At 47.9% G+C, this 22938-nt stretch overlaps 1 protein-coding gene across 2 annotated transcripts in view; it reads right to left on the bottom strand.

Annotated features, from left to right (window-relative positions):
* The window catches only part of FDXR (ferredoxin reductase), a 30293-nt gene extending 7355 nt beyond the window's left edge, over positions 1-22938 (bottom strand). The window contains exons 1-6 of one of the 2 annotated variants that reach the window (XM_060271858.1): positions 22779-22938; positions 16913-17022; positions 7905-8000; positions 5831-5953; positions 3987-4100; positions 3050-3151 (exon numbers count right to left, since the gene is read on the bottom strand). In XM_060271858.1, the coding sequence (XP_060127841.1) occupies positions 3050-3151; positions 3987-4100; positions 5831-5953; positions 7905-8000; positions 16913-17022; positions 22779-22881 (648 nt within the window). In that variant the 5' untranslated portion in view covers positions 22882-22938. The remainder of the gene's footprint in view (positions 1-3049; positions 3152-3986; positions 4101-5830; positions 5954-7904; positions 8001-16912; positions 17023-22778) is intronic. The other variant, XM_035104406.2, reaches the window with a different exon arrangement.

The raw sequence follows: 22938 nt of genomic DNA, 5'->3' as shown, positions 1-22938 counted from the left end.
TAGGAATTGGCATCGTACCACGTCACACAGCTGGTCCACATTGCTGAGTACTGTCTGCACCAGGGTTTCCCAAACTTGGGTCTGCAGCTGTTGTTGGTTTTTTGGACTATATTTCCCATCACCCCTGACCACGGGTCCTGCTAGCTAGGGATGATGGGAACTGTAGTCAAAAAACAGCTGGATAACTTTTGAGAAATCCTGGTCTACATTGATGGGACAGCAGCACTCCAAGGTTGGGGCAGAGGCCTCTCTCAGCTCTTAACTGGAGACGCCAAGGATCGAAACGGGGACTTTCTGCATGCAAAGAATCTGCTTCACCTCTGAGCCACACCCCTTCCACACATTTCTCGAGATTATAGCCCAGCCATGAGTGTGCTGGAAACTCTGCCTGCTGCATTCTTTATAGGGCACACCTGGTAACTCAGGAATGAAATTCTGAGCTTAGAATAGTAAACTAGTTCTTTGTCGTTTGGCCATTTATGAATGGCCAAAGGCTTCTGGTTGCAGAGGGACCCAGTCCTCATCTGATGACCAGTCACACAGTATACACAATAAAGAGCTGTAATTGACACAAAATGTGTCAATAAGAAACTATGGGTTGTGTCCCAAGGAAGACATCCCATCAACGCAAATCCTTCCACCTGCACAACAGTCTCTCCTCTCCCCTGTCTCCAAGAAGGGATGCATGTTTGCAGGTAGAATCAACCAGCATATCCATGGTGACACATCTGGCAACCCAGCAAGATGGGCGGGGTATAAATAATAATAATAATAATAATAATAATAATAATAATAATATTATATTATTATTATTATTTGAGAGCTCCTTAGGGCAGGGAGGGCAATGACATCTTCACAGCTAGGGTTGCCAGACTCAATAGAGGGCAGGACTTCTGTGCCTTTAATTGCCCTGCTCTCTTTTGAGTCTGGAAACCTTAAAGAGAAACCACCAGACCCTTTGCTTGGATATTAAACAAAGGGTCTGCTGGTTTCTCTTTAAGGTTTCCAGACTCAAAAGAGAGCAGGGCAATTAAAGGCACAGAAGTCCTGTCCTCTATTGAGTCTGGCAACCCTATGCACAGCTTACAGGGCAGATCTTTCTTTTTGCAACGACTCGCCCAACATTAACTGGGAATCTTCTAGTTGAGCTTCAATGTGAAATCTTCCGGTGGGGAGGCGGGAGAACGGAGAGCTGCACAGCAGCGTGATGAAAGGTCAGCCGCACAAAGCCAGAAGCACAATTTGACATGAGTGTGGAAGGAGAAGCCTCAACAGGCAGCATCTCTGGAGATTCCAATTCATGTTAGCTCCAGACCGGTTTCCTCTCCTTCGCTAGTGCAGGGAAGCTGCAGGTCTAAGCCTAGCAGGGCTCGTCGGATTCTCTACTGCCTGTGTTTTCCAGATATAAAAGGGTCGAGAGATGCTCAGACGCTTCTTGCCCAAGGCTGAATAAACTCCGGTTCAATCAGCGCCTCCAGGTGGATTTAGTCCAGATGGAAGGCAAAAGAAAGGCTGGCTGTAGTCACTGGGGAAGCAGTGGATAAAACTCAAGGCATCAAGTTGGACGTGGGTCGGAGGAGGAGGAGGGAGAGAGTTTCCTGGCCAACGTACATGAAAGACATACCCAGGCTGCCACCTTGTGCTCAGCTGAGGTATGGGAGACGGTTCCAGAAGAACGCACTGTGGCAAGAGCTGCTCCCGTTTCGAACATCAGCTCAAGAAAGCTCTACCCCAGGCACCCCCAAACTGCGGCCCTCCAGATGTTTTGGCCTACAACTCCCATGATCCCTAGCTAACAGGACCAGTGGTCGGGGAAGATGGGAATTGTAGTCCAAAACATCTGGAGGGCCGAAGTTTGGGGATGCCTGCTCTACCCTTCTGCATGCAAGCACTGTTCCCTCGACTGACAATTCTGCTTTTATTTTATTTTTTTATGGGCATCCTTTCCTCCAGTTCCCACAGGATGGAAGACTCCTAGAAGTACATGCAGGCAACCTCTAGGCCAGGGAAGGGGAATCTCTCTCATCCCGAGGGCCATGCTGCTTTGTAGGAAACCTTCCCAGGGCCGCAGGGTATGTGGCAAAAGTGGTTGTGGCCAGACATGTCCCATCACATCCTCCCTCCCTCCAAGCGAGCAAAATATATTCTTACTACAGTTCAAGGGCACATTCCAGCCAGGAAAAATCACCAGAGAGGTGGGAACAGAGAAGGACCAGTGAGGAGCATAGCTTGGGGAAAGTGGGAGTGTGGGCTGAGGACTCCCAAGGGCCAGGCAGAAAGGCTTGGAGGGCCACATTCAGTCCTGCGGTTCTGCACCCCTGCACTAGGTTCTGTTCACTGCTACTGATATGCCACCCAGATAACTTAGGTTGTGGGGGAAATTAACAAATATTAAAATATGAGGGGCCGTGGGATTTTTGCACCATTAATGCAGTCTGTTCGGCCCTCCCAAAGCAGAAGAAAACACGAGATGAGGAAAAAGGCAATGAAGAGGGCAGAATTCACTTTCTCTAAAACTTGCAAGGAAATAACAAAAGAATTTAATGCATTTAAATAGCAGAGAATGAAAGGTGTTGTTTTTTTTAAAGAGACCCGTTTTTCCTGTGACAGTGTGTCAGTCCTACCATTGATGGATTTAAGCAGACACACCTTAAGGAAACGCGAGTGTTGATTTGTCTGTGTCTCATTTCTCACCCTTTGAAGAGCACTAACCCATCTCATGCACACACACAGAGACACACAGGGCTGTGACCCTATTAGAACCCTCAATCACTCTTCCCCGCCCCCCTCCGGCCACCTCCCTACCCCAAACTCCTTCAGCGGCAGATGCAGGATTACAACCTCCCCACAGAGCTAAGCAGCAGGGGGACAGCTCTTATCTGCAAGGCGGGAATCCAACAAGCTGGCTGCAGTAGTGTAGCTGCTTTTAATTAGAGATTCTGCCCAGCTCCACCTCGATGGCAAGAGCCCTTCATTAATCCAGATGGGATTTTCTGGTCTAGTTTTACGCAAAGCCTTCGCTGACTTCTGTTGCTTGTTCTCGACTTACCTGAAGGATTTCAAGTGGGGATAAGAGAATCCGGGCAACGTCCAGCGCCACATTCCCATGTCCCAGGACTACAGCCGTCTCACTGCTCAGGTCTGGTTTCAGCTACCAAAAGGAAAGGGATTCTTCATCACAAGCACTCCAGCCACCCCCTTTAGTCTTATTACACAGCAGAGATTATCTGCTCTTCGGGATATGCAGTTATGCTTTGCCTGCCCTTCGCCGTCTCTTGCGTGACTTCCCATGCCTCCCCACTCGAAGTCTCTGGAAGAGTTTCCCATGCCTCCCCCTCACAGTCTCTGGCAGAACTTCCACGCCTGTTTATATAGGCCTGTGGACTCCATTTCTCTGTGTTTCAAAGGTGCCGCTGTTCTTCTGACCAACTAAAAGCTGTCGCCAGCGTCACAACCCATGTGGTTAATTGAAGAAAATCCACCATAGACACCACTTTAGTCCCATATAACTCAGAGACCAGCCAGTTCAGGGGGCCCACTTCAAATCTCCTCAGGCAGGAGCCTTAGGCAAGCCACCGTTCCCAAGCCTCCTCACCGCATGCAATATTGGGATAACAACGCTTCTCGTACAGGTTATAGGACAGCCCAATCCTTTTATTTCCTACACTCAAACAGGGGTGGGAGGTGGGGGAACCGCCCCACTGGACATACCCTCACTTCCCACCTACCCCCAGAAAAATGCCCCTTCTAGGTTTCCTCATGGCACCTCCAAGAGAGGGTGCCAGCTAATCCCCTCTTATGGACGTGCAAATTGTTCACATTTGTAAGTCTGAGGAGGATTTAATTTGATGTCTGCTAATCTTTTCCAATTGCAGGCCTTTCAGTCAGCCACTAATCTGAAGCTGGATGGCTTCTCTGGAACATGTGGAAAGCCTGAAGAGGCTGTGTGTGTGTGTGTGTGTGTGTGGAAACAACGTCCTCCTTACGTCTCTGTTCTCAGGCAGGCCATTGTACCACCCGACGAAGGCTCTGGCTGTATAAACTCCGGCCAGGTCCTCCCCTGGTATCCCCAGGGTCCGATTGTCCTCAGCTCCATAGCTCTGCAGGGGAAAGAGAGGAAATCCACATACATTTTGCAGCTGGGAGGAGTGGCTGGCAACATTCTGCAACACTGTGATGGGTTTTCCCCAACTTAAAATTACAGTACAGTGGTACCTCGGTTTATGAACACAATTGGTTCCGGAAGTCTGTTCATAAACTGAAGCGTTCATAAACTGAAGCGAACTTTCCCATTGAAAGTAATGGAAAGTGGATTAATCCGTTCCAGACGGTCCGCGGGGTAACCGTTCATAAACTGAAGCGAACTTTCCCATTGAAAGTAATGGAAAGTGGATTAATCCGTTCCAGACAGGTCCGCGGAGTACTTAAACTGAAGCGTTCATAAACTGAAACATGGGTGTAATTGGTTCCGGAAGTCTGTTCATAAACTGAAGCGAACTTTCCCATTAAAAGTAATGGAAAGTGAATTAATCTGTTCCAGACGGTCCGCGGAGTACTTAAACTGAAGCGTTCATAAACTGAAGCGAACTTTCCCATTGAAAGTAATGGAAAGTGAATTAATCTGTTCCAGATGGGTCCGCGGCGTTCGTAAACCGAAAATTCGTAAACCGAGGTGTTCATAAACCGAGATTCCACTGTACCCTCATGTTATCTGCAGCAGAGAAGGAGGTGGGAAGACCACGATGACCATAGGACTGACAAAATCCTAGCAGAGTGGCAATGTTACTTCTCCATTAGTTCTAGTGTGTTACAAGGGACTTTTGCTGAGATCTCACACTCACATTCACCTGACTGTAATGGACGGCTTGAGCATTTTGAACTTCTAAGCCTCCAGCAATTTGTTTTCCGGCTTCTGCATGGGACTTCTTTGTACTCTGGGAGCTTTTTCAGTTCCCAACAGTCAGAACTGAAGCAAAGTGGTCCTGCTTGGGTATTTTAAATGGTTCCTGTCACTAGGGGGCAGTGTAATAACAATAACAACAACTTTATTATTGAACAACTACTACTTTATTATTTACCCCCCCTGCCCATCTGGCTGGGTTGCCCCAGCCACTCTGGGCGGCTTCTAACAAATATAAAAATGTGTCTTTGTGGTTTCAGCCCCAGGAAAAAAATAACTAGGGACCTAGCAATGGACACTGGGAGGAGGAGGAGGAGGAGGAGGAGGAGGAGGAGGAGGAGGAGGAGGAGGAGGAGGAGGAGGAGGAGGAGGAGGAGGAGGAGAAGAAGAAGAAGAAGAAGAAGAAGAAGAAGAAGAAGAAGAAGAAGAAGAAGAAGAAGAAGAAGAAGAAGAAGAAGAAGAAGAAGAAGAAGAAGAAGAAGAAGAAGAAGAAGAAGAAGAAGAAGAAGAAGAAGAAGAAGAAGAAGAAGAGGAGTAGTAGTAGTAGTAGTAGTAGTAGTAGCAGTAGTAGTTTGAATTTGATATCCCACTTTATCAGTACCCTAAGCAGTCTCAAAGCGGCTAACATTCTCCTTTCCCTTCCTCCCCCACAACAAACACTCTGTGAGGTGAGTGGGGCCGAGAGACTTCAGAGAAGTGTGACTAGCCCAAGGTCACCCAGCAGCCGCATGTGGAGGAGCGGAGATGCGAACCCGGTTCCCCAGATTATGAGTCTACCACTCTTAACCACTACACCACACTGGTGTAGTGGGCACCCCTGGACTAACAGTCCAACAACTCTGACCTAGCCAATATATCTTTGAAAAACCAACGTCTGATCAAGCCTGCCACTGATTCCCCTGCTTAAAAACCAGAGCCAAGCAAGCTTACCAGAACCACCGCATGGTACGCTTTCTGCAGCTCCTCTACGGTTACGTCCTTCCCCACAGTCACATTCCCGTAAAAGGAGCAGCGGTCGGAATGTGCGGTCTGAGTAAAGGTGTTGATCACGTTCTGTTGCAAGAAGTCGAAAGGGAGAGGTCAGAAGAAGTCGTGTTGCCACATACACAGAGAGAACTCCCACAGCACCCAGGCGGGAGGCCAGAGCCAGGCCAGAGAACAACGGAGGTCGTCAATGACCTTGCAGCATTTAAGCCAGCATCTCGCTCTCTTGTTCATGCTGCCTCTTCCAAGACTCTTATCTGACACCTGACAAGAATATCTCATTTTAAAACAACATTGTTATCCATGACCTGGCACAAGGCCAGACAGTTTCACTAAAACAGTACATTTATTTATTTTTCGTCCCCCCAGTGTACAGTCATTGGAGAAAGGGGGTGGGGGGGGGAGGCAGCATGCTCTCTGGCCAGCAGTGAGAATTTAAAGTGCTGTATTCACAGGGGGGAAAGTGGGCATTCTCACCCATTCATTGACAAGCATTTTATCAACAAGATGAGACAATGACAGGCTAGCAACGACCTTGTCCAGGCACCAGAGTTTACTCCTCCAAAAATCTAGTTACCCGTACTATTGCTTTCCACTGAAATTCTTGCAAAATCAAAAGGTGAGGTGCAAAGAAGAAATCTAAACCCATGAAAATAATGCAAGTGTTCCATGTATTACCACTTTTAAAGCACCTGCCTATGGGCGGTCCTTGCCTGCAGGCGCACAAACTAATAGACATAACACAAAAGGCCGGGGGGGGGGAGAGAATGTGGAGGGAAGGGGACAAATTCAGGTAGCCATTCTTGAAGTTACATAACCTGAGCAGCATCATTTGATTGGGACAGGTGGGCACCCCTGCTTTTTAAGTACAAAAATATGTGCAACCCAGCAGCCCTTAGTCCAGGCATCCCCAAACTGCGGCCCTCCAGATGTTCTGGCTTACAACTCCCATGATCCCTAGCTAACAGGACCAGTGGTCGGGGATGATGGGAATTGTAGTCCAAAACATCTGGAGGGCCAAAGTTTGGGGATGCCTGCCTTAGTCCCTCAACCAATGACAGAGTCCAGTCTGGTTTTCTCTTCAGCTTAGCAATGGGATCCTAGCTATTACTTACCCATCCTGCCCCAAATTCTTACCTCTAGGATCTTTCCTCCTTTCACTATAATACCTACCTGACTTGTGCAGCTCCCTTTACTATACAGGTGGAGAGGGGAGCCATGGGTTTAGCCTGCTTCTTCCCAGGAAAGGGATTCATGCCATAAGGAGGAATATTGTTCCCTATGACCTAAGACACACACACACACACACACACACACACACACACACACACCCAAATCTGCAGCCAGGGCAAAACGGCTCAGGTGCTCGCAGCTTTTCCAATTTTCCATTTTGCAATGGTCAAGTGGCTCCTCCCTGTTCAGCATGTGATCCCTCGGGCCTGGATCTCTCCTACTTGCTAACTACTCTGTAGGATTCCACATTTGTCTCGACTCTTCTATGGAGAAGCTCACAGCAGCATTTTGGCTTCACTGCAACCTGTGAGATAAGGGAGGCTGACAGATGGCGACTTGACCATGGCTGCAGAGTTCAATACTCCCCGAAGCAAGGATATGAATCTGTGCTTCCCCCCACAGCCAAACCCCCAATCCTGCCCAGAGCGCCAGGCTGGCTCACAAGCATCTGTGTCATTTCATGGCAAAGAAAAAGAAGAAGAGAGTGATTAAACCAAGAGTGGGGAACTCTATGACCCTCTAGATCAGTGGCGGGGCAACTTGTGGCCCTCCAGGTCTTGCTTAGCAACGATTCCCATCGCCCTCAGCTATGCAGGCTGGGGCAAATGGGAGCTGCAGTTCCACCACCACCAGAGGACTATAGGTTAGCCATCCCTGCTCTAGGTGCTGCTGCTGCTGCCACCATCCCAGGCCATGCTGCCTGGGACCGACGGGAGCTTGAGGTTAACAATATCTAGAAAAGCACAGGTTGGCTTAAGAAGAGAGATGTTCTCCAGCTACTATTTACCTTTACTTCAGGGTGGTCCGGAGCTACTCCAAAACGAACAAGGCCAAAGGGAACAGGCAACTTCTCATATATATCCACCTGAGCCAGATTGTGGTGCTAGGGAGGAAATTAAGTTGGATTAACACATGTTAACTGATAGCGGTGGGGCGGGAGACAGAGGAAAAGTTGAAAGCGAATTGACTGAAGCCATGTTCAACAGCTGCTGTTGCAGACGTTTGATGCAACTCCTATTTTTACTTTTTGAACTGACAGTTTTGAGGTCCACTTGCTCACTAATTGCTGTGAACACCAGCCATGCAATGTGGCCATGGATTACTTTGCTTCCTTAATAAAAACACATCTTCTGCTGGAGGATGGCAGTATCTAGAAGGCTCCATGAAGTTGGTGGGGATCAAAGCATAGCCACTTCAAGTCAGCACTGACTCCGTCTTGGGAGTTCCCAGGACTGATGCAGCCACCTGGTCTGGAGTTCTCACAAAGCAGAACCCAACATCCATATGTCTTCACTTTCAACTTGGCTACTTCAATTACAATTAGCAACTTCAAACATTCCACTTTTCAGAGGTTTATCTCGGAACAAGTCTTCTTGCCTAAACCAGGGAAATGTGGGCTCTCTCCTCCTGCAGCCACAAGGAGGAGCTTGAAAGCTTTCCCTTCTGTTTTCAATTAACTGTGGTTTACTGTAATGCCAGAACCTGAAACTGTGGCTAACCTTAACTACCACTTAGAGCAGGGGTGGGGACCCTGCGGCTCTCCAGATGTTCCTGGACAACAACTCCCATCATCCAGGTCCATTAGCCTTGCTGATTTGGGCGGATGGAGTTGAAGTCCAAGGATGTATGGAGGGGGCCCCACAGGTTCCCCACCCACAGCTTTGGGAAACAGGATCATAAACCACAGCTTAAAGTTGGCTTCCTTCCCTGAACCATAGATAAGATTGATAACCATTTGTCCAGGTCAGGGACCCCCAAACTTGGCCCTCCAGATGTCATAGCTGCCTAGTACCCCATATTTCCCGGGAAACCCCCATTTTTCCTTACCGTTTCCCGGAGGTCTCCCATTCCAGCTCCTCTCCCGTTAATTTCCCTTATTTTTGTTCCTGTCGGTGGCCATTTTTCTGGTGCCACTTTGCCCATCTATGGGCACCAGAAAATGGCTGGCGCTGGAAGTCGCGTCTATGCATGTCTGGAAATGCGTAGACACAACCTCCAGTGTTGTTTTGCCCATCTATGGGCTGGCGCCGACACCGGAAGTTGCGTCTACATGCGTAGACGCGACTTCCGGCGCCGGCCATTTTCTGGTGCCCATAGATGGGCAAAGCGACACCGGAAGTTGCGTCTATGCAACTTCCGGTGTCGCGCAGCTGCCGATCCCGGATTTCTCTGCGGGGTACTTGGCAGCTATGCCAGATGTTTTGGGACTACAACTCCCATCATCCCTAGCTAACAGGACCAGTGGTCAGGGATGTTGGGAATTGTAGTCCCAAAACATCTGGAGGGCCGAGTTTGGGGGTGCCTGGTCCAGGTTAAGCTGTAACACATAGCTGCGGCTTGTAGGAAACTGAAGCGAAAGCTTCTAATCTTCACCTTGCAGCTGTGCTAGAGGAAGATGCATAATCACATAACATTAGCACTATAGTTCAGTGTTACGTCTGAGACACAGCCACCGTGCTCCAATAATGTAAGGCCTTTTTCTTAAATCTTAGTGTTCTTCATTCATTGCCGCATAATGTGTATTTAACAAGTGGCAGGCCGCAGTCCCAAATACTGGGGAGTGAATCCCATCAGACTTAATGGGATTTGTTCTGAGTAAACATGTGCAGGGTTGCTTTGTTAGGAAAGGAACTACAATAGATCTCAGTTAATTACCAGATACTTGTGAACCAGTTGGAACCATCCATTCGTGGATGAGCTCCGGAACGTGCTAAACAGTACAATACAGAATAGCTCATCCCAATTGCCACCTTCTAACCCAAAGAGCTGCCTGTTATTGGAATACAGATTGGCAAAGGGACAAGACCTCGATTCAGCTATAAATATGTATGCGAGGTTTTGAACTTTGGGGACATTATTATTTCTCGGAGAGACTTCCCTCACGACCTGGTAAATTATTTGCTTTTGATCATCCTTTGCCTGGGGATTACGGGGCAAATCTTAACACTGCAATTGTTTCCGCAGAAGTGGGAACTCTGGGAAGGGAGCTAGAATCTAAAGTAGTCACACACTTTGAAAATTCAGTTAGAGTATACTATGCATTTAAAGATGCTTCCCCCCAGATAACAAAAATGTCTCCCACCAGACAGCTATTATGGAATCCAACAACAAAGCCAAAACCCTGGGAATGATGGGGTTGTATTCAAAAGTTATTTGTGCCCAAGGGGAAGTGACTTCGACTCCCATAATGGGACATTACCTCTCCCCTCTCATGTCCTCAGGGTTGGGGGATCTGCCAGAGCAGATTTTAGGGGCATGTGGTGGGAGGACAGAAAGGAGAAGTCCTACTGCGTGGGCTGAAGTCCATTCACATAATAATAATAATAATAATAATAATAATAATAATAATAATAATAATTTATTATTTATACCCAACCCACCCAGGAGGCTGATATTTGCCCCTGCTCTGCTGCACCAATGTGGAGCTAGTACAGCAAAAGAAGAAGCATGCATGCACATGCACACATGCGCAGACACCCCTTGTGGCCAGCAGGGTCTGGATGCAGTGGAGGGTCTGATGTTATGTTCCTCCCCAGCCAGTCTTAGGACTGCCATGCCGGAGGACTTTTATAAGCCTTGACACAAATGCAGGATACAAAACAAGGCTGGGGAAACCAGAGCTACTCTTGCAGAGATCAACATTTTCAGCTACACGAGCATCACACTTCAAGAGCTCGCCCTGAGCAGGGAAAGTGATGCCCTTGAACATGCTGGCACCCATTCCAGGATCAGTTTGTTATGCCTTTCAGGATTATCCTTCACAGTCGAATTTTGCAGCTGAGCGCTGGCAACAGGAACATTGTTTTCCCCATTTACAACCAAGAGGGAGAGAGCGAGCTCTGAAGTTCAGAAAGATAGCAGGGGAGGCGGGGGAGAGAAGAGTGATCCTAATTTAACAGCATCACATACAGTACTGCAAGGAGCAGAACACTTTATTCCCAATTACTGTCTCTTCCATATTCGAGAGATTTCCATCCCTCCAAGAGTCTCTGATGTGCTAATTAACCTACCTGACCTGGCTATAAACAAGCACAGAAAATCCTTTTTTCTTTTTACTGTTTGGATCTAATCACCCTTGCACACACACACACACACACACACATGTTGTGTGAAGCTTGCTTTCTCTTTTCCGGTCCAAAGAGTTGTCCCAATCAAAGGAATCGCCAACACCATCAAAACTTGCAATCTCATGCAAGGATTAAGGCCAAGATCTGCTAAGCATTTCAGACAGTGGGTCTCTAAAAATTTTCTAGTTTAGAATCCCTCTGCAGAAAAGCTGCAACCCTACATACGCCCTTAACTGGGAGTAAGTCCCGTTGAATTCAGTGGGGCATATTTCTGAATAGACAAATGCAGAGTTCTCTCTATTATTATCTGTAGAGCCTCCATGAAAGGAGGCTCACCAAAAACCTGCTATTAACAGTGTCCAGTTAAGAGATGAAGGTTGCAATTCTACACATGCGTAGTAAGCACCAAGGAACTGAGCCTAAATGCACAGGATTGCATGATAAGGGCCATCTCAAATGTGGCATTTTTTGCTCACACTAGCATACAAGGATGGATTTTTTAAAAAAATATATATTATTTGGGAATGGCTATTGCAGTTGTTGCTGTTTTTTTATCCTATTACATGGTACAGGAAGCAAACCCTTGCATTTGCTTGTGAGTGACTTACACACAAAGAGGAAAAATGCTAATCGCCAGTGATCTCACTATTCAACAGACACCCAGTCACAAGGAGAAGCAATTGTTCCTAAAACATTCCAATTTAAAACAAAAATGTATGTGTTTTTGTATTTTAATGATTGCCTAAGCGTTTCACTAACAAACATACAACAGAGTCACCAAAATACCCAATAATATAGAAACGAGCTGCAAAGCCAACTCTCCAAACGTGTTTCAGCTACTCAGGTCTTCTTCAGCAATTTAAGCATATTAAAAAGAATCCTAGAATTGGAAGGGACCTTGAGGATCATCCAGTCCAACTCCCTGCAATGCAGGAAACTTTTGCCCAACGTGGGGCTTGAACCCACAACCCTGAAATTGTCTCTTGCACTACCAGCTGAGCTAAGAAACTTTGTTCCTGCTCATCTGGGCCCTGCTAGGCCTACATATTCATCATGCCCCAAAGGTCTGGTATGTTTCATGCACACAATAGAGCTATGATGGATCAAGAAGGAAGACACTATGCTATGTCTGGGTCTCTTCTGTATAAGCTGATTGGACCTTTGTGCACATTTTTCTCTGCTTTAGCCAACATTATTGTCACAGTGGCCGGAGTGGACTACTTCAGAGTAACGACGCTACGCAGCTCTGCATTTTATTCTTTTATTGGTGCTGCGTATTTACAGTGCTCAAGTCATTGCTATTTACACGGAGCGATGTTGTCAGTCGGTTTCAGAACCTCCTAATGGCTTTTGGCGCGTCTTTCTCCAACACAAAAGCTTTGGCAGACCCATCCTCTTGCCCCTCCTCTTCCTGCGTAATTCTGGAGTTGGAGGGATGGGTCTTCCCCCCTTGCTTGCCCCTTCCTGTCCCACCTGGGACCCTGGCTCCTCTACCTTGCCTGAGCCTCGGACACGACTTCCTGCTTCCCCACTGGAATCGGAACTCTCCCTGCTTTCCCCTTTGCTCGGGGACGGGCTTGAACTCAGGAGGGGAGGGACTTCGCGATATCCCCTGTCCCTCACATCCACCCCCCTCCCAAGCTCTCCTTCACCCCTCCCCAGGCCCCCCCCATGTGTCGGTGACGACTGGAAGCCTAAGAACTCAGTGCTCTCCGAGCCCGTTGGTGTGAATACCTCCCCCCAGTCCTGCGAGCCCCCCCCTTCCGCCTGGGCGGACGGGAATCCCAAAAAGTCCGTGGCGTCAGAGCTGGTGGGGGTAAAAACGTTCTGCCAATCTGCTCCTTCCTCTGACTGGGTGGATCTCGGTGACACCCATACCTCATCCTCTGGTTCCTCAAACTCCGCTTCCCAGCGCCATGGTGAGCTGCTCTCCCGTGCCTCCTCCTCCTCCCCCTCCCTTTCCATGTGCCAGGGCTTGGGTCTGTGGGGAAAGAGGGCGTGAAATTCTTCCACCAAGAATTCCTCCTGTATCTGAGTGGCTGGGACCCATTCATTCTGGGACGGTGGAGCATCCTCCCATGCCATGAGGTACTCCAGTCCCCCCACCCCCCACCTTGAGTCCAGGATGGCCGTGGCCTCATTGAGTTGCTCCTTGCCTTCCCTCTCCCCCCCTCCCTCGGGGGTTTGTTCGCTGTCTCGGAGCCTGCTGCTTTCCCTGTACGGCGACAGCAGCGATCTATGAAACACTGGATGCACCCTCATGTCCTCTGGCAGTGCCAGCCTGTATGCCACCGGGTTTACCTGTTGCGTGACCGTGAAGGGGCCCAACCTTCTGGGCGCCAGCTTTTTGCACCTCCCTCTGGTGGGAAGGCCCTCCGAGGACAACCACACCTTGTCCCCCACCCTGATGACCTCCCCTTGTCGCCTGTGGCGATCTGCCCCCTTTTTGTACGCTTCCTTGGCCCTCTCCAAGTGTTCTCTGAGCTGCTGGTGCACCGTCTCCAGTTCCTCTGCCCAATCCTCAGCCTGTGGGCCCTCCTCCTCCTCCTCCTCCCTCTCCCTCTCTGGGAAAGATCTGAGGTCGCGCCCGTAATTGGCCTTAAAGGGCGACACCCCTGTGGAGACGTGCACTGCATTGTTGTAGGCAAATTCTGCTAGTGGCAAGCGATCCACCCAGTCCGTTTGCCGCTGGCTGACGTAGCATCTCAGGTACTGCTGCAGAATGGCGTTGACCCTCTCCGCTTGTCCGTTGGTCTGCGGGTGTCTAGCCGTCGACAAGCTGACCTCCACCTGCAGGAGGTTCATGAGCCGCCGCCAGAACCTGGAAACAAATTGGCGGCCACGATCCGAAATAACCCTTAAAGGTAATCCATGCAGTCTGAAAATGTGATCAACAAACAGTTTGGCTGTCTCTTCTGCCGAGACTGCCCTGGCACACGGTATAAAGTGACACATTTTGGACATAAGGTCCACCACCACCAACACTGCAGTCTTACCCCTGGACGAAGGCAGATCTGTGATGAAGTCCATGGACACCACTTCCCACGGCCTGTGTGGTGTGGCTAAGGGCTCCAGCAACCCTGGTGGCGCTGCTCTGACCACCTTCGCCCGCTGGCAGGTGGTACAGCCCCTTACATAGTCTCGAACATCTTCCCGCACCCCTGGCCACCAGAAGTGTCTCATGACTAGGTGAGCGGTTTTGTCCCTTCCAAAATGCCCCGCTGTAGGGTTGTCGTGCATCTGCTTGAGGACCGTACGTCGAAGCTGGGTGGTGGGTAGGTACAGCGCACCCTTGTAGAAAAGCAGCCCTCTGCGTTCTGCAAAGTCTTTTGCCTGCTCCCTCCCCCCTCTCAGTTCTCTGAAGATGCGGTTGGCAAATTCATCCGCTGCCGTCAGTGCTGTGAGTTCTGCCTCGCTCACCACAGCTGCTCCGCAGGACCATGCCGACGGGGGGAAAATGTGCCGTGGGGCTGGTGGCGCCTCCTCCTCCATGTACTCTGGCTTGCGGGAGAGGGCATCCGCCCTGACATTCTGCTCCCCCGGGATGTAGTGGATGGAGAAGTTGAAGTTCGAGAAGAACTCTGCCCACCGTATCTGCCGCTGGTTGAGCACCCTGGCAGTTCTCCAGAACTCCAGGTTCTTGTGGTCTGTGCACACCTGGATGGGGTGCTTCGCGCCCACCAGGAAGTGTCGCCAGTGCTGGAACGCAGCGTAGATCGCAAGAAGTTCCCTATCAAACACTGTGTAGTTGCGTTCAGGCTGTGTCAGCTTCCTGGAGAAGAAGGCACAGGGTCTCCACTCCCTGTTGGCGTCCAGTTGCAACAAAATTGCGCCCACAGCTTTTTCAGAAGCATCTGTCTCAATGCGTAGGGGCGCGTCCTGCACCACATGGAACAGGTTTTGGTCTGAGGCGAACACTCTCTTGAGGCTTTCGAACGCTGCTTGCGCCTCTGGTGTCCACTTGAACTTCTGCTTGCCTCTCAGGCAGTCCGTGATGGGAGCCGTAACGCGAGAGAAGTTCTTGATGAACTTCCTGTAGAAGTTAGCGAAGCCTAGTAGGCGTTGGGCATCTTTGCGCGTCCTGGGGCTGTGCCAGTCCAGGATGGCCTGCACCTTGTCCTTGTCCATCGCCAGCCCCTTGTCTGACAGCTTGTAGCCCAGGAAGTCCACCTCTTTGGCTGCCTTCAATTCTCCCTGCGCCTGCAGCGACAGCTGTTGCAGTTCTAGCTGGGCTTGCTCAGCGATCTGCCGCCACTTCTCCGCCTCGGACACGCTCATCCCGGCAACTCCGAAGTAGCCCAAAAATGATTAGGAGGTTGCTGTCACAGTGGCCGGAGTGGACTACTTCAGAGTAACGACGCTACGCAGCTCTGCATTTTATTCTTTTATTGGTGCTGCGTATTTACAGTGCTCAAGTCATTGCTATTTACACGGAGCGATGTTGTCAGTCGGTTTCAGAACCTCCTAATGGCTTTTGGCGCGTCTTTCTCCAACACAAAAGCTTTGGCAGACCCATCCTCTTGCCCCTCCTCTTCCTGCGTAATTCTGGAGTTGGAGGGATGGGTCTTCCCCCCTTGCTTGCCCCTTCCTGTCCCACCTGGGACCCTGGCTCCTCTACCTTGCCTGAGCCTCGGACACGACTTCCTGCTTCCCCACTGGAATCGGAACTCTCCCTGCTTTCCCCTTTGCTCGGGGACGGGCTTGAACTCAGGAGGGGAGGGACTTCGCGATATCCCCTGTCCCTCACATCCATGATAACAGTAGCAGAAAAGCAGCCGCGAAGCCAAAACAAAGGTGACAGAAAAGCACATTTTGGCAAACCGGCACTGGAATGTTACAAAATGCCCTGTGTGGAGAACCGTTGACACAGCAGGGTCCCAGTTGCTCATTTCTTCACCCCCTCCCAAATTAATTAATTAGTCTGTGTCTACGCTATATACGTAGTCATGTCAGCTGCATGAACAGTAAAATTAATAAAGTTCCTGGTTCCATTGCTGAACGATATTAAAAGACGTAAAGGGGTTTTTAAAGGTTGTTCTTTTGCAGAAGAGTTTTCTGGTTTCCACCCTTCTTTCTTGCTTCACGATTGCATTCCATATGATTTTCATATCACTGAATACAGTCATACCTCGGAAGTTGAACAGAATCCGTTCCGGAAGTCCGTTCGACTTCTGAAACGTTTGACTTCCAAAGCATAGCTTCCGATTGGCTGCAGGAAACTCCTGCAGCCAATCGGAAGCCACAGAAGCCCCGTCAGATTGGCTTCCAAAAGAACGTTCGAAAAACTGGAACACTCACTTCCGGTTTTCAATTGTTTGGGAGCCAGAACATTCGACTCCCAAGGTGTTGAGGAGCCGAGGTATGACTGTAATACCATTAAGCTTTGGATATTAATATAATAAAGTGAGCAACTGCAGTCCTTTGTTGCCTCCTTTCCACATGATAAGCCGTCAAAGCCACAAAGAGAGAATTTGGAACACATGTGTTAAGAGAATTCTTCACCCTCCAGCACTAATAGCCAGCAAATAAGAGTCTTAGAATCGTAGACTTAGAAGGAACCACGAGGGTCATCTAGCCCAACCCCTCTGCAATGAAGGAATGTTTTGCCCAACATGGGACTCGAACCCATGACCCATGGTCTACTGACTGAGCTATCCCAGCTCATGCTTCCAGAAGCCACAGTGGAGATAAGAAGCCCCACGCTTGCCTTTGTAAGTATGTCAATTACCTTCAGAAGGTGTTGTGCCGTGTAGAATCCAGCAGGTCCACTGCCCACAATACAAATCCGAGGTTCGGTCTTGGCTGTGGAAAGGAGCCTCTTGTTGCCTGAGAACAAAACTGGGGGGGGGGGGAGAATAGGTAAAGGATTAGCCCTAGTATGGAAGATTTATTACACCCTGGATTAGAAAGAGTTAATCCATCTCCAATTTAAAGGACAGCGCATCTTTTGGAGGCAGGACATTCCGGTTCAAAAAAAGGAGGGGACAGCCATTTGGAGAGGGAGAGGGGAGCAGGCTGGATTTGATTTAAATCAAACTTGATTTAAATCGTGATTTAAATCACTAGTCAGTAAGGCTCGATTTAAATCATAGTTTTCTACATAAAGACTAATTCTTGCTGGTATAACTTTAATATGCAAGTAGATGGAGATTTTTAGAATAACAACTTTTCATATTAGTTTTTTTATCCCCAGTTTAATAGGTTAATCATTCATACTGTATTTGGACAACTTTTCTGTTGTACTTAGGAAGGAGAAAAATAATCATTACCTTAATAATAACAATTTAAATATATTTATTCAACTTAAACAATAACATTACAACATATGTTATTTGCTTAAACAAACATCCATGTTTGTTAACTAATTTGGCTAAGCAAAAACGAAATATATATATTTTAAGAAACTTAGACTGTCAGCCCAGCCTACACATGAAAAACTTAAATACTGTCCACTCCTAACAATCAGAAAAATATTGTTTCTATTCTATTCACTGAACTTTTTCAAACTTAGCACTGAAGGGGTTGATTCTGTATTCATAGGTTTGTGGAACAATAGGATTAAGGTCTTTTTCTCAACTCTGTTTATGTTATAACATTTTTGCTGTGAAGAAGAGGCATGTGATCTCTGCCGAGTCAAATTCAGTTTTGAGAACTGCAAAAGTAAACCAAGCATCTGTGATAATATCTTGTAGGCAGAGAAACTGCCCAATAATCTTACAAAAACCTCTGGAAGAGCATGACATTGTGAATGGATTAATGGAATTTATTTACCAAAAAATTAAACATATACAAACTTATTCTACATAATTAAAAAACTAATCTTTATTTCATGATGGAATAACCTTTGGATGGTAACATATTTTCCTCAAAAAGCATTTTATTTAAAAAAAATCCGATTTAAATTTAAAAAATCCAATTTAAATTATAAAATCTGATTAAATCTATAAATTATAAATCTGATTTTTATCCACCCTGGAGGGGAGTGTGGGGGAAAAGGAGGGAAGGAGAAGGGTGTGAAGTGAGGTTAGTGGTGGTTTAGGTTAGGTTAGGTTAACTTGGAGTTAAAGTTTGACAGTTAGTGTACAACTGTAACTAAGTTTGTAACCTTATGAATCGTTAAGAAAGAAAAACTATGTTCTCAAGAAAATAAAATTCATCTTTGTTGTGCCAAGGAGAATCGTCTCAGTTGTTCCAGCAGCGTATCAAAACTCACAGAGGGCACAACGTACCTCAGGGGAAAAGGGGATCGTTTGTGTCCTAGAGTCACACAAAAGGGGCAATAGGGTGCCACAGATTTGCCAAGGTGAAAAGGCAAACCGATACAGCGGGGATCCTAACTGAGTGGGGGGACCCTTTACTGGAAGCAAGAGGTTGTTCATTCAAGTAGCCCTGAGTTTTTATGAGATCAGGCCACGAAAGCTGGAATTAGACTCTCATTACTAAGAAGCCCAGAAGTAGTGAGGGGGTTATTTTAAGGCGAAAGGAATTGAGTGGGGGATTGCTCCACCCCCTGGACCCCTTCGTCTCATAATTTATTGACAGCATCGGAGTTTCGTTGCAGAAGACAACAGAGAAGTCACACAAAAAGCAAAAATAAACACCAGTGGTCCACAGCTGGTAGGTTCAATCCAGCTGCAGAAATGTGCACCTGGCCTGGAAAATAATAATATATCACTGGAAAAGTGATATATACACACTCCTTCAGTTCCAGCCTGATTGCTGTCAATAGTGGCTACCAGAAAACAAAGCAGAACCAAACCCTGGGGAAGCTAAAAATGTGTGCCGCTATGTACTCCTATCCCAAAGCAACACAGCTTTTGGTATGAGAGGCCATTCCTGATCAATCCCATATACAAGTGCAGTTTTGAAGTTCTTATTGCTACAGAGCCATACTTTTAAAGTGTAACACAATGGAAGGTATGGACAGCATCTGAAATCTAAAAATTAGACAGCATAATAATATATGTTGGTTTTTACCAACAGCAGGGCAAACTATTGTTGCCATAATTGAGCTCTGGCAACAACCAAAAAACGGATATAAGTGTGCAATATTTTCAATTCCCCAACCATCCTCTCCTCTGGCCATCCTTGCTCAGAGTTAATGTATTTAAAAAAATGTTATTCTTGTATCTGTGAATTTTATTCCCCTCACTGCCTCATAGGGGAAAGCGAACCGGTGCCTCCTTTATTGCTAAGCACCCCCAACCCTAATTAAAACAACATAGCAGCAATTGTTCCTATGAACAGTTATCGGTACAGCTTTGGATAAGCTGCTGTGAACCCAATATACCCACAAAATGCATGTCAAAGGAATTAGAGGGGGCCTTACATTTACTGTAACAACTTCATGGTGATAATGAGCTACCTATTATTCATCTAGGGGGAAGCGCCAGTCACAGCATTGCATGGGTTTGCACTGTGGTATTTTATATTTCCCCCATGACCCGAGTCCTTGACAGCTTGCTTATCCATGGCTGGGGTCATACTCTCATCCCTTTTGTGCCCCAGCAGCAATGCTGGTTTCAAATATCTCATTCACGACAGCAATACAATCCAGAGGCCAAAGATTACCAAAGTTACCACACGTGACTTAATAAAAAAGGCGGCGGTCTAGAAATCGTAGCCTTTCCCCCCCTTAGTCTACAAAGACCTTGGCAGTCACTGATAATTTTTATACTGTGAAGTACAAAGATAGCCCTATTCCCCAGCACGTCACTGAGTCTAACATTTTGACGAACTGTCCCTGATTTTTTATGCTTTTTTTTTTACCAGTTTGGGTTACGCAGACTTGCTTGGATCCACAGCCTGCCTAAACTTGTATTCCAGTTCCAACCGGGGCCAATATTAGAAGCTTGAAAACAGAGATTGAGAACCTGTGGGCCCTCCAGAAGTTGCTGGGCTTCTGCTCCCATTCTGTGGCCTCCAGAGCAGTCAGTGCACAGATCAAAATGGACTTCAATACACCCCTATGGCCTTTCTAATCTACCTCAGAAGACCTACTAAGACAGTGAATGTGAATATGCAGAAAGACAGGAATGCCAACTCAGATCTAGTGGCTGAAAGAAGCATTGTGGGTGTGAGCATTCCTGTGTCTTTGGGCACACACTATGTGAATGCGGGTGGCGAAGTGGGTTAAACCACAGAGCCTAGGGCTTGCCGATCAGAAGTTCGGCAGTTCGAATCCCCGCAACAGGGTGAGCTCGGTCCCAGCTCCTGCCCACCTAGCAGTTCGAAAGCACGTCAAAGTGCATGTAGATAAATAGGTACCGCTGTGGCGGGAAGGTAAATGGCGTTTCTGTGCGCTGCTCTGGTTTGCCAGAAGCGACTTGGTCATGCTGGCCTCATGACCTGGAAGCTGTACGCCGGCTCCCTCGGCCAATAACGCGAGATGAGCGTCGCAACCCCAGGGTCGGTCATGACTGGACCTAATGGTCAGGGGTCGCTTTACCTTTATGTGAACCTGCAGTGGATGGTTCAGCCTCCCCAGCTATCACAATGCATTGTAGGGGTCATTTGGGAACTCGTTCGATTTACACGGCAGACACTAAAGCATACAACCAATTTAGCAGGATACGCCCTACACCAATGCATTGCCACTGAGAAGGGGAATACCTTTCCCGCCTGAGTCTGGGATCTAAAGACTACTGTGTGAACTTTTTGTTGTTTAGTCGTTTAGTCGTGTCCGACTCTTTGTGACCCCATGGACCATAGCATACCAGGCACTCCTGTCTTCCACTGCCTCCCGCAGTTTGGTCAAACTCATGTTTGTAGCTTCAAGAACTCTGTTTAATACATTCTCACAGCCCTTGGAATACTTTGTGTAGGCCTACAACCATTTGGAAGCAGGGTGGTCCAACACACAGCTCAAGGGCCACATTCAGCCCTCAAGTTCCAGAAAACTGTTTGACTTCCGAAACATTCAAAAATGGAAGCAATTAATTCCAGGTTTTCAGCTTGGAATTTTCGAAAACCGAAACATTTGGCTTCCAAGACGCTCAAAAACCACGTTTCCACTGTTTAAGCTATCCACCAAATGGTTCCTTAAACCTGGGTTAAGGTAAGGTTGCCACAGCAGAATATCTAGGCACCTTTGGGGGGGGGCAGTGAGGTTTATTAATAATTATTATTATAATCATCACCATCATTTATATACCACTTTATAGTTTAAAGGGGGAATCTCAAAGTGGTTTACAACACATTAAAGCACCCAATGAAACAATCCAATTTCCAGCTACAAAGAAAATACAGTGGTACCTCTACTTACGAATAACTCTACTTACGAATGTTTCTACTTACGAACGGAGCTCCGTCCGCCATCTTGGATGCAGTTTAGATAGGATTTTTTCTACTTACGAATTTTTAGATAGGGTTGCTTCGACTTACGGATTTTTTCTCCTAATGCATTCCTACAAGATTCGACTTACAATTTTTTTCGACTTACAAATGTGCGTTCGGAACGCATTAAATTCGTAAGTAGAGGTACCACTGTATTTGGGCTTCACCCATGGCCCTAAGATGCCCATGAAATGTACCTCACCTAAGCAGGTCCAAGACAGAACAGCAGTGCCATGTCAATTGCAGTAACACTGCACCTAACCCCAAACTCAACCCTGCAAATGAATGCAGAAAATCTCTGGTGTACCCTGGTTTGCACACATTCCAAATGCCACAGAAACGCAAGTCGAGCCTGGCTACTAGATCAGACAAAAGATCTCTCCCTCTCTAGTCCGGCCTCCTGTTTCCACAGTGGCCAACCAGAACCCACAGCAGTGGGAGAAAGTAGCACCTTCTAACCCACTGGGAGTTAGTAGCATCAAGCACACAGGCAACCTGCACTACTGGCCTTTTAACTGCCACAGCTCTGGAGCATGGAAAGGCCAAAGGGGCAGCAGCATAGGCTGAAGCTCATGTGGCCTACAACCTCAGGTGCACTCAATAAGGGCACCATCTCGTCCCTCCTCCTGCTGTTGCTGGGACAGCGGAGTTGGTAGAGCATGAGACTCTTCATCTCAGGTTTGTGGGTTCAAGCCCCACATTGGGCCCAAAAGATTCCTGCATTGCAGAAGGTTGGACTAGGTGACTCTCCAAGTCTTAAGATTCCTGACCCCCGCCCCGCCCCAATTCCCTGCGGGCCGGTCTTGGGGGCCTCCCTCTCCCTGTTTCTCCACCCTGCCAAACAGCCAAGTTCCGGGACAGCTCCGTTGGTAAAAGCCTGAGACTCTTAATATCTCAGGGTTGTGGGTTCAAGTCCCACGTTGGGAAAAATATTCCTGCACTGCGGGGGGTTGGACTGGATGACCCTCGGGGTCCCTTCCAACTCAACAATTCTACTATTCCGTTCTTCTACCTTGGCCTTTCAGTAGATCGGGGGCGTGGTATCGCTTTCTTGGTCTTTAAGCTGCTACTGAAGGATTTTTTATTATTTTGCTATGGCGTGTATCTTTTGCGTTTTTATATTGCAAACCACCCTCTGACCGTCGGACGGAGGGTGGTATAGAATTTTAATTGATATTAAGAACAACCAAGCATGCAATCAATGACGCTCCCCACTTATAGGGTCCCCCTAAAATAATTCCACCAACTGCCCCGCTTACCGGCTCCGGAGGGAGGCCGCTCTCCCGCGAGGGCTCCGCTAGGCAGAGAAGAGCGGCGCGCGCTCGCCCTCCTCCAGCGAAGGATCCCGCCGGCGCGGCTCATCCTGGTAAGCAGAGCGACAGCATCGAACCCCAGCGCCTGTCCCGCCGCTTTAGTATC

Source organism: Zootoca vivipara, chromosome 2, assembly GCF_963506605.1.
Source record: "Zootoca vivipara chromosome 2, rZooViv1.1, whole genome shotgun sequence".
NCBI lineage: Eukaryota > Metazoa > Chordata > Lepidosauria > Squamata > Lacertidae > Zootoca > Zootoca vivipara.
The sequence above is the reverse complement of the archived record's forward strand: the minus strand, read 5'-3'. Positions and strand labels throughout refer to the sequence as shown.